Below are 10,627 nucleotides of genomic sequence, written 5' to 3' on the forward strand. Positions count from 1 at the left end.
GGAGCGCAGAGAAGCTGCAGCTTTGAACGTCTCTCTCCAACCATCCTGCAGCTAATGACAAGAATTAAATGCAGGTGACCTGAATTTATTTTGATTTCATGATTGCAGAGTTTTTAGAAAAATGTGCTGCTTTTCCAAGACAACTTCAACTTTCAGCATGTGGTAGTTTTTCAGTATCACCAGGAGGGTTAAGAGTGACCACAGCTACAAACGTTCCCTAAATGAACGCTTTTCGGTAAAAATAATTTCTGCTGATAAAACTATTGAAATATGTGAATTGAGCCATAATGAAATAGTTAATAAAACAGATATTAGCCAATGGGATTAATCCATATGCTAATTTGTTAATGATATTATGGTATGGGGTGAACTATGAACATGAATCAAGTCATTTTAACTGGCCGAACTGAGGTAAGAACTAGTTCTTGTTCTTGAGGAACTGGAACAGAGACTTTGTTTGGACTGAAGGCTGCTGAATAGCGCCCTCACTGGTCACTTGTTAGATTGCAAACATCAGAGTTCACTAGAAACTGGAGTTTTCTGCTTTTACAGCGTTTGTGTCTCTGGCATAAAGTTCTGGTTTTGTTAAATGGTCCAGAGATCACTTCACCTTTTTCTCTTCATAAAGAGTTTTAAAGAAGAACTTTCAACATTTAGTTTTAGATCCAGGGTTCTTCTGCTGGGTAGGGTCAGAACAACCCCAACAAACGGACTCAAAATTAGGACCAAATTATGAGACGTTTGAGCCTCTAGATAAAAGTTGGACGAAATGTTTTCTAGCCAAAAGAAACCGAAGAAGACCTGCAATAACAGGCTGGTTCTGATAAAATGTTTGTGTCTGGTCCTTCTTTCTCCAGTTAAACAGTAAAGCCTAGATGTTATTGCAGCCTTATCCAAATCAAATGCTCCAGAAGTTCTGGCTGAAGAAGAGGAAATCCAGTAAATCACAGCTTTAGGAGGAACGGATCAAACAGGAAAAATGAGCTTTTTTCAGTAAAAAAAAAAAGACACAAGAGTCAACTGTCATCTTTCTCATTATTATTATTGTTCTTGATCCCACAGTGGACCTACAAGGCAAAACCAAACAGGTCCACATTCTGCTGGTTCAGGTCATTAGTCTGTTCTGTCCAATAATCCAGTCAGGCTTCAGATCCACAGACATCAGAAAGTTCACCTGGTTTCCTCCTTAAATCGGAGTGACGGCGCTGCGATCGCATCATCAGATCAACAAACAACCCAAAACGAGACATTTTTCTAGAAACATCTCATCCAGAAACAGAAGTTCTAATATTTACATAAGCAACCCATGTGTCGGGTCCAAACATCCAACCAGGAGATGAGAAACGTTCTGAGATGTGCCGAAATAAAAAGCAACAAAATGAAGAAGCTGCTGATCAGACTGAACTACATCTCCCAGCATGCAGCTGCCAGAAAGGTTTCATGACATCAAGACCTGCACAGAAAATACAAAATGTATTCACTTCAAAACGATTAGAAATAAAAACAGCTCCTAAAACAGGACATTTTCTCTTTTTTACTTGAACATTTTGAACCAATTTGAACAAATCTGGTTATTTTACAGTGAAAAACATGATCAACTAAAGGTCAGAGGAGCCGTTTAACGTCTTTACGGATCAGCGCCACTGATTCAAACGGCTGATTTCTGAAGACGTGTCCCTGAAGGCAGACAAAAACACGGAGAAAAAAAGTTTAAATCTGCAAAAATGTAATCCTCTTATTTTATGGAACTGGGCCAGGATCTAAAATAGAACCAGCTATTTCAGCCCAAACTAACTCTGTGGATAAAGCGTTTAATTTAAGGATGCAACCCAACAACAAGGAGCTGAACGAGGCTCAGTGGAGGCTTCAGAACCTGTTGAAATAAATAAGCTAAAAGTGTTTCAGGTTTTCATTTATTGTGTTTTTGGATGCCTGAGATTGAAATGCTGCAGCTCCAGTTTATGAAACAAACATGGATGAAAAATATTAAAATATTTAAGCTGGACTCAGCAGTCACATCAGGTTCTGATGGCTTTAAATAACCACACTGAGTTTAATGTCAGGAAGACGGTTGAATGAGTTTTGTGCTCAAAAACAATTAAAGCGACATTAAAGAACCATCGGAGTCCAGCGGTTCTGTTGAGCAGAGAAATTCAGGGAAAATTAACAAGATTTTAAGAAGTAAAAGTGAAAAACGTTTTCTGACGTTTCTAATGAGATTTTAGGCCATAAAGAAAACATCTAATCAAAGTGTTTTAGGATTAATTTAAACATGAAGAAAAAGAAATCGTGTTTTTGGTGAATGAGAAGCTTCCTTTGGAAAATAATGATCTTAATTTAACAGAAGAAGACAAATATTTCTCTAAAAGATCTAGAAGAATCCTGTGTGAGGTTTATTATTCTGAGGAATACGAGCTAAATTAGCTGATTGTTGAAGCTGCTCATCATAGCCAGCTATGTTCACAGCAGCACTCAGGATTCTTCTCCCTGGTCCTAAACATCTCTGGTGTCTCCGGCTGGAGGCTGCTTCACTGGTTCTCATCATTCTGCGTTCCCCTGAGAGACACGGGGACCCAACCTGTGACCCCATCAGCGACCTTCCAAGATAGGCCTCCTCAGATGCTGGTTTTGATCCACAGACTGGGTCCAGGTTATCTCTCAGAATCAGTGTCTAACTTTCTGAGATGATCTAGTACCACCTGAAAGCTCACTTCTCCAAATCCAACAAGGATCCACAGCCTGTAAATTAAAACACATTCAAAGCATGGATCCACCATGAAACTTCACCCCCCTGGAGGTCTACAGGCAGAAATAATCAGACGCACCGCGGACCAACGAGAAACTGAGACCCAAACAGCTTCCTGATCCTGATTATCTGACGAGGAGCGGCTGTAAAATTCAGACTCAGATATGAAAAATTCAAACAGAACAAAAAGCCTGAAAACAGAAGCAGAACGTCCTAAAGGAAGCAGATGTTTCAAAATAAACAGTAAAGTTTTGTGTCTCTGCACCCGGTACCGAAACGCCTGTAAACATTTATCCGCCATCAGAGGAGGAGGAGGAGGAGGAGGGAGGAGGAGGAGGAGGAGGAGGAGGAGGAGGAGGAGGTCACCACTCTGCTGTTTGGTCTCAGTTGTGATTAACTGGAGGCGGCAGGAGGGGAGCAGAGCGGTCGTTGGTGACGCTCTGTTTCAGCTTTACTTTCCTGATGAGCGTCAGCATGTCTACTCCTCCACCCTCCTGGCCCGGCTGCTCAGGGTTCTGATCCTGGCTGGAGGAATCATTCAGGGACTGATGGTTGAGTCTGGGTTCCAGGTTGTTGGGCTGGACCTGGGCAGCAGCAGTAGCCTGGAGCTGAGCCTGGTGCTGCTGCTGCAACATCATCTGCTTCTGACCTGCAGCAGGTGGTCCAAACTGATTCCACTGAGCCTGGAGATGCAGATGCTCCTGCAGCTGCTGGGGAGGCTGAAAATGTTGCTGATGTTGCCGCTGTTGCTGCTGCATGTGGAGCTGCTGCTGCAGCTGTTGCTGCATGAGTTGCTGCTGCTGAAAGTGAACATGCAGATTTTGCTGTTCCAGCTGACGTTGCGGTTGCTGAACCTGCTGCTGGAGCTGATGTTGCTGAGCATGTTGCTGCGGTTGCTGAACCTGCTGCTGGAGCTGATGTTGCTGAGCATGTTGCTGCGGTTGCTGAACCTGCTGCTGGAGCTGATGTTGCTGAGCATGTTGCTGCGGTTGCTGAACCTGCTGCTGGGGCTGATGTTGCTGAGCATGTTGCTGCGGTTGCTGAACCTGCTGCTGGAGCTGATGTTGCTGAGCATGTTGCTGCGGTTGCTGAACCTGCTGCTGGAGCTGATGTTGCTGAGCATCTTGCTGCGGTTGCTGAAACAGTTGCTGGAGCTGATGTTGCTGAGCATCTTGCTGCGGTTGCTGAAACAGTTGCTGGAGCTGATGTTGCTGCGGTTGCTGAAACTGTTGCTGATGTTGCTGCAGCTGACCTCGCTGCTGCTGGTGGTTGAGCTGCTGGCTGATTTGCTGCTGTTGCTGCAGCTGTTGCAGGTGCTGTCGCTGTTGCTGCTGTTTGATGTTGCCGCCCTCTGGTGGCACAGGGGGTACAGTGGGCACAGGCACCGGAATGGGCATCTGTCCTGGGATGAACTGGTAGTACGGGGAGGAAGAGGAAGGTAAGGAGCTCAGACTCTGAGTTGAGGTGCAGAGCCTGTTGTGACCCAATCCACCCACTCCTCCAGGAGGGGGCACCTTGAAAACATTCTCGTCACTGTTGCCGTTTCCTCCGACAGCTTTGAGGGGAACCTGTGGGGTGCTGATGGGAATGGGAATGCCTCCGCTGATGGTGCCTCTGCGATACGTCGACTTGGATGAAGGTTTGCGTCTGATGGTCGCCGTGTGGGAAGAGAGCTGCCAACCGGAGCTGCTGCTCAGTTCGCCTTCGGCCAGCAGGCTGATGGTGGACATCGGGCGTTTGGACTGAGCGAACTCCTTATACTGGAATCTGAGGTCGGAATTCCTCGGGATGGTCGACGACTTGTCAAAGTCGGACTGGCTGTTGCCGTGAGACAGCTGATGAAAGGAGATGGTGTCTCCGTGAAGAGAGATGGACTCGTAGTCGGCTGAAAAGAAGAAGAACAGAGGGTTTAGTTTGGTCAGTTTGCAGATGGTGACCCTAACCTGCTAAGGAAATGGGACCATGCACCCCATTCACTGTTCAACTAACAACAAATATACACCATAATTCTCCAGAAAAACGCATCAGTTCATGGCAACAACGTGAAACTAAAAAGTCAAACACGAGGAGAATTTCTGCAGAATAAAACAATCAGTTTGTTGGTTTTTATTGTTTCTGAGAATCAACCAGATGTTTCTAATAATTATCCAACAAGAACGACTTCTTTATCTGCAGAAACAAAAACCGAACAACAAGGTGTGGAACCAGAAATGATCACATTTATATCCACAGGATTTAAAGAAGCTGAGCATAAAAGGCTGAAAAGTAGCTCTGAAGGCATGCAATAAACCCCCTGGATGCTGCAGGAAGCTGAGGACAGACAGACAGGAGGCAGGCGGAGACGTACCATAGGGAGGAGGGTCTCTCCTTACAGCTGGAAGAGAAGGAAGAAGTTTAACCAAGACAACAAACACCAGACAGGAGCAGGAGAAGCAGAAACAGAGGAGAAACCAGAAGAGATGCAGCTTTCAGAGCTCTAAGCAGGTGTGTGTGCGTTCACACACCTGCCAGCTTTAAACAGCCCTGGGTTTCTGCAGAGTGAGAGACTTGGGAGGTTCAGAAGAAGCTTTCAAACTGTGTTTCTGGATCAGGGGTGTCAAACCCTGGCCCTCAGGGGCCTCGTTCCTCCACCTTTCAGGTGTGTCTCCACACTGACACACCTGATTTAAATACCTCCACAGGATCTAACCAGGTTCTTTAAATCAGGTGTGCTGAAGCAGGTAATCTGACCCCTGTAGGCAGGAGTTTGACCCATCTGCCCTGATCTTTCTCCATAGAACAGGAACCGGTACTGAAGGTGAACACTCTCAGCTTCAGACTGGTTCCCTGATTTCTCAGCTGATCTTTGGAATAATTGAAAGGTTTTTATTGGTTGTTGTGGAAATCCAGCAGGAAGCCAGGGCTGATTTCTGACGACATACGTCATTAAAGTAACAGATGATGTTTTTAGTGAAAATATAACATTGCTGCTCAAAAATCACAGAAACAGTCACTGAACATGATGGACAAACAGTTTAGTTTAATTTCTGAACAAGATCAACGTATTTAAATGTTGGTGGTGTGGCAGCAAGCAGCCGTGGCGGTGAACCTCGCCATGGCGGGAACCAGTCTTTATCCAGTTCATTTGTCTTTTAGGAAACAGAAACTAGAGACAAACCTTCTTCATGATGTTTCTTCTCATCTCCACAGAAAACACCAACATCTTTTTCCAAGGTTTCCCAGCCTGCAGAGGAGCCCTGCACTAAGCTGCTGACTGTGCTGCAGAAATGTCCTGCTTCTACAGCAGATGCTGGATTGGACACTTCATCAGGACACGACTACCGCTCCAGAAATACCCGGATCAAATCAGGTGATCGGGTTTTCCAACAGGAGAACCAACTCACTCCTGCAGAATTCCTGATGTGTGTTTACAAAACTAATTCTAGCTAGATACATTTCAGAAAAATGAACTAAATGAGTAATAATTAATAATAGTATCGATAGCAGCCCAACCAGGTGAAGAACAATAGATTCATGCAGGAGGAGCAGCCAGTAATGGTTCTGCTCTTCCTGCAGTAAGTCCAGTTTAAATTCAGGCTGGTTTTTAACATTGCTGAGACATTTGGACCCAGCAGCTGGATGTGAAACTCACTGTGTGTATGAATGGTGTCCTCTGAGCAGGACGGGGTGGTGGTCTGGGTGCTGTAGCCACTCGAACAGTGCAGAGATTCCCTGCTGCTCGTCGGGGCGTCCGAATTTAACCCACCCAACATCAGCTGATCCCGCGCAGAGGAGGACTGCAGGAGAAGAAGGCGGTTTAAGAACGGACACAGCAAACGGGCTTTCGTGTAAACTGGGTTCCTTAGGAGCAGAACCTCAGCTGCTTTAAAGCTAGAACTTGTCTGATCACAGAACCAGCCGATGGTTGAAACATAAAAACAGGTTCTTTCAGTGGCTCTGATCCAGACTTCCAGGTTCATCGGATCATCTAACATAAATTCACAGAGCTGGCTGAAATCCAAAAGGACCAAGAGTTCTGGGGTGATGGTAAAGTTCTGCCATCACCAGGTGGTGAAAGAGTTTTAATCATTAAAATGAGTTACTCCTACTTTAATCTTATTTTAGTGAATTTGATCTGTTTTATGGCACAGTTTGACTTTATGTTAAATAGAATTTGTTATCTTATTGAACTGAATAAACTTTCTATTTTATGCATTTATTTTATGTATTTGATGTTAGTTTTAACACTAATAAGGATTTTAGAATCAATGCTTAGATTTATGTCTGTCTCTGCTTCCTCCTCATAGTTTCTCTTTTCTATGATCAACCTTATTCAGCTTCATTCATCTGTGCTGTCGCCTCCTGCTTTTATCGGAAGTGCAGCACTTTGTGCATAAAAAGTTCTTTAAACATAAAATAAAGAATGAAAGAATGAATGAATGAATGAATGAACGAGCGAGCTATGGATTGAAGGGAAGATGGAGGACGAGGACTTGGAAAATGATGGGACAAAGGCAGAGAGGGAAGTAGAGATGACGGGAAATAAAAAGTGGGACCGGAGAAACGGAGAACCCTTCTGGACTTCTGCTGCCCTCTAGTGGAGGATGTGGGTTTTATTGCAGCTGCAGACTGGATCGATGCTGATGTAACTATTTATTGTTGAATTCATACTGCAGGTATTCATTAATCACTATTTCATATCATTACATATTCTGACTGATTTTTGGGAACATCAGAATTATCTTTTGTGCCTAAACTTCAAAGAAAACTTTTGACTTTTTTTTCATTTTTCTCATAAAACCTGGGATATTTTTTATAAATCTCTCCCCACAGGCGGATATTAGGCGCAGTTATTCGGTGAAGTCGTGGCTCCTCGCTCACATGTAAACCATGCGTTACCTTCCCAGACGCAGACATGGCTCGAGCTCTTTCTCCCTGGTGGACGTAGGTGTTGTGTGGGGGGGGCAACAGGCCGTTCTCCGGACCCCCGGTCCCTGCAGACGCCAGCTGATTGGTGGAGCCGACAGCATCCTGTCATAAACAACCCGGTCAGAGTCAGAGAAACGGCATGTTTGGGTGTAATGGAGCCATCAGAGGAGTCCTTCATTCAGAACATCCAGCTCCACTCATCACACGCTGAAGGTTGGAGGAGCTCAGACTAACGGTGCTAACAGATGCGGAGTCAGCAGAACCACAGAAACATAAACACTTTCCTTATTTTTTTGACAGTTTTGAAATGTCTGCTGAGATGTAGGGCTGCACGACTGCAGGAAAATAAATGGTAACCATAGCAACAGGTGTTCATGTCTTCCTGCTTTAGGTTCAAAGCAAACAGAAAATGAGCTGTTGGTCCCGCTGCTGGAAGAAAAATGAAACGCTATATTTCCATCAACGTTTTACTGAAACCGTTTACCAACTAAAACATTTACTGCTGAACTAAACAAGCGTCACCAAATAAATCACACAGCTGGAAAGCATGGGACTTTATTTAGCTAACCTGCGTACAGCGAAACGTCTACGCTACGGCGCTACTGAGACGCACGTGAAGGACTCCTGTAATGGCTCCTCTGGAGGGTGTTAGAAACACACAGAACATCCGGTGAAATGAATGAATGGGCCGGACCGTCTGGGCCTGGGTCGGACACTGAAACTATCATCTCATTCTCTGTAATGAATTCATCCCACTGGTGACCTAAGTCCAGTCCCCATCTCCGCCCATCTCTGACCAGTCCACTGGATCTTCTCTTTTATTTTTAACTGTCAGACAGGAAACTTTTATTTCCTAAAGTTAACTCCACAGGAAATAAGAAACTAACTTTTAAAGCAGGTTAACACTACATGGAGAAAGTCTGGATTTTTTCACTGATTTACCAGTGGAAGCAGGCAGAGGTGAAGGACGATCAATAGTTAAAAATCAATATTTTCATCTGACTGAAAATTATTTTCCTTCATTTCAGCCGGAGATAAACAGGTTTTACAACATCTGGGACATTCTGTAGCTTCCTCCATCATTCTCCTGGTTCCTGGCTAGATGTTCTCCTAGTTTCTGTTTTACCAGAAACCAATAATAAACCAGTTTACAGTAAAGCTCATGGACACTCAATCCACTGAAAACATAAAGGAAGGGAAACTGGAACACCATCTCTGATGGAGTCTGGCTGTATGTTACGGTTTCACTCATCTTCTCTAAGCCAGAACCAGCAGAACCGGATTCCAAGTGTGATTAAGGCAGTTAAGATGTTTCACTCTCTTAATGCTTCAGCATCAATTCATCCTTCTCACAGCTCAGTTTGGTTTTTGGACCACAGCAGAACCCCCTTGAGCAGTTACAGGCACAATGTGCAAACCTTCTGCACTCTGCAGGCTGGAAGACTCTTCATTGCTGCAGCTGCATCTCAAGCTCGAGAAGACAAGAAGGTCTGTTTAAGGGTGTTTGCACTCCTCAGTGTTCCTGTTTTTCCTCTTCCTTGGATCAGCTTGGTGGAAATGATTGAGTAGAAGGCCAAAATCTCCCCATGATCTTATTTCATTGGATGGTCGTCCTTATGTTTAGTTTATTTTCCATAAACAGACCTTGTTAAATGTTAAATATGACCCGACAGCCCTCCTTGGTTTTCCCTTTTTCTCTCACTTGCAATTTTCAGTAAAAACTGATTTTAATACCAGAACATTCTGATAATCTAACCTGAAGTTTTCAAGTGAAGAATTTATTCAGTCAAGGAAAATATATCCAGACCAGCCTGACCTCATGTGAAATTAGGAGTGGCTGACCCACCAAGATTACTCCAAGAGCTCACCAACAACTCCTCCAGGAGGTCATGGAACAACCTCTGAAGCTCTGCAGACCTCACTCCCTCTGTTAAGGTCAGAGGTCATGATTCACAATGAGAAAGAGACTGGGCAAAGATGACCTCCATGGGAGAGTTCCAAGGCCAGAACCACTGCTGGCCCGAAAGAACACAAAGCCTTGTCTCATATTTACAAAAACACCTTTAGGATATTGTTCTGTAGACTGATGGGACAAAAGTGGGCCTTTCTGGAAAGTGCTGGTCCCGTTACAGCTAGTAGAACTATCACAGCACTTCAGAAACAGAACATCATGGTGATAGTCAAACATGGTGCTGTTCATCAGGTCCTGGATGATGGAACCATGAATTCTGCTCTCTACTGGAACATCCTGGAGGAGAACATCAGTTCATGACCTTAAGGTTACAGTTGGAGCCCTTAGTTATGCAGAAGGACAATAATCAGACCCCAGGAAGTTCAGCTCTGAATGGTTCATTCCCAGTTATCACAAACACATGATGGAACAACCAGTTATTGGGTCCAGGGAGTCTTTTTCAGACAGAACCAGGTTGGTTTGGATCGATTTTCTTCCCTTCATCAACCAAAAACTGACTTTTTACTCAGATTATCTTCTTCTGATATGAAAATATGAAACATTTGATTAAAACTGAGGGGGGTGAAGACTTTTCTCAACACTGTAGACAAGTAGGAAACGGCTGAAAAACAAACACAACAAGAGCTAAAGCTTGGACATGAAGACACACAGCTAAAATGAAACCAAAACACACTCGGCCCACCAGAAACACACCAACACTACAGGTTTGATGGAAGGAGGTGACTGATGCTTGAGTGCAAAGGGTTTAAATTGAGTGGATCTTGTAGGGACCAGGCTGAGGATGCGGTGAGATGGAGAACGGATGGTAAGAAGACATGTGGGGTGGGGTTGTAGTAACTGTAATTCATTCTCACGGTGGTCATATCCCTGCGGCTAACGCGGCGGCTCTGAGCGGCGTGGCGGCCGTAGTCTGCGGTGGAACCATAGCAACCACGGCTGCTGCGGCGACTGAGGCGTGAGGGGGAGTTCCCTTCGCTGAGGGACCGCCCACTTTCATCACA

General features: G+C 44.6%; 2 protein-coding genes across 6 annotated transcripts in view; both read right to left on the bottom strand.

The window, feature by feature from the left end:
- LOC124856956 (nuclear factor 7, ovary-like) overlaps positions 1-10,627 on the bottom strand; it is a 605,901-nt gene that overhangs the window by 235,428 nt on the left and 359,846 nt on the right. The gene's annotated exons all lie outside the window — the stretch shown is intronic.
- mtss1 (MTSS I-BAR domain containing 1) overlaps positions 1,024-10,627 on the bottom strand; it is a 64,714-nt gene continuing 55,110 nt past the window's right edge. The window contains exons 11-16 of one of the 5 annotated variants that reach the window (XM_047347951.1): positions 10,481-10,627; positions 7,625-7,756; positions 6,378-6,522; positions 5,094-5,120; positions 3,649-4,631; positions 1,024-3,600 (exon numbers count right to left, since the gene is read on the bottom strand). The exon at positions 10,481-10,627 is cut by the window's right edge and continues 27 nt beyond it. In XM_047347951.1, coding sequence (XP_047203907.1) covers positions 3,130-3,600; positions 3,649-4,631; positions 5,094-5,120; positions 6,378-6,522; positions 7,625-7,756; positions 10,481-10,627 — 1,905 coding nt within the window. In that variant the 3' untranslated portion in view covers positions 1,024-3,129. Of the gene's footprint in view, positions 4,632-5,093; positions 5,121-6,377; positions 6,523-7,624; positions 7,757-10,480 lie in introns of all 5 variants that reach the window. The other 4 variants (XM_047347949.1, XM_047347952.1, XM_047347950.1 and 1 more) reach the window with 4 other exon arrangements.

Source organism: Girardinichthys multiradiatus, chromosome 20 (assembly GCF_021462225.1).
Source record: "Girardinichthys multiradiatus isolate DD_20200921_A chromosome 20, DD_fGirMul_XY1, whole genome shotgun sequence".
NCBI lineage: Eukaryota > Metazoa > Chordata > Actinopteri > Cyprinodontiformes > Goodeidae > Girardinichthys > Girardinichthys multiradiatus.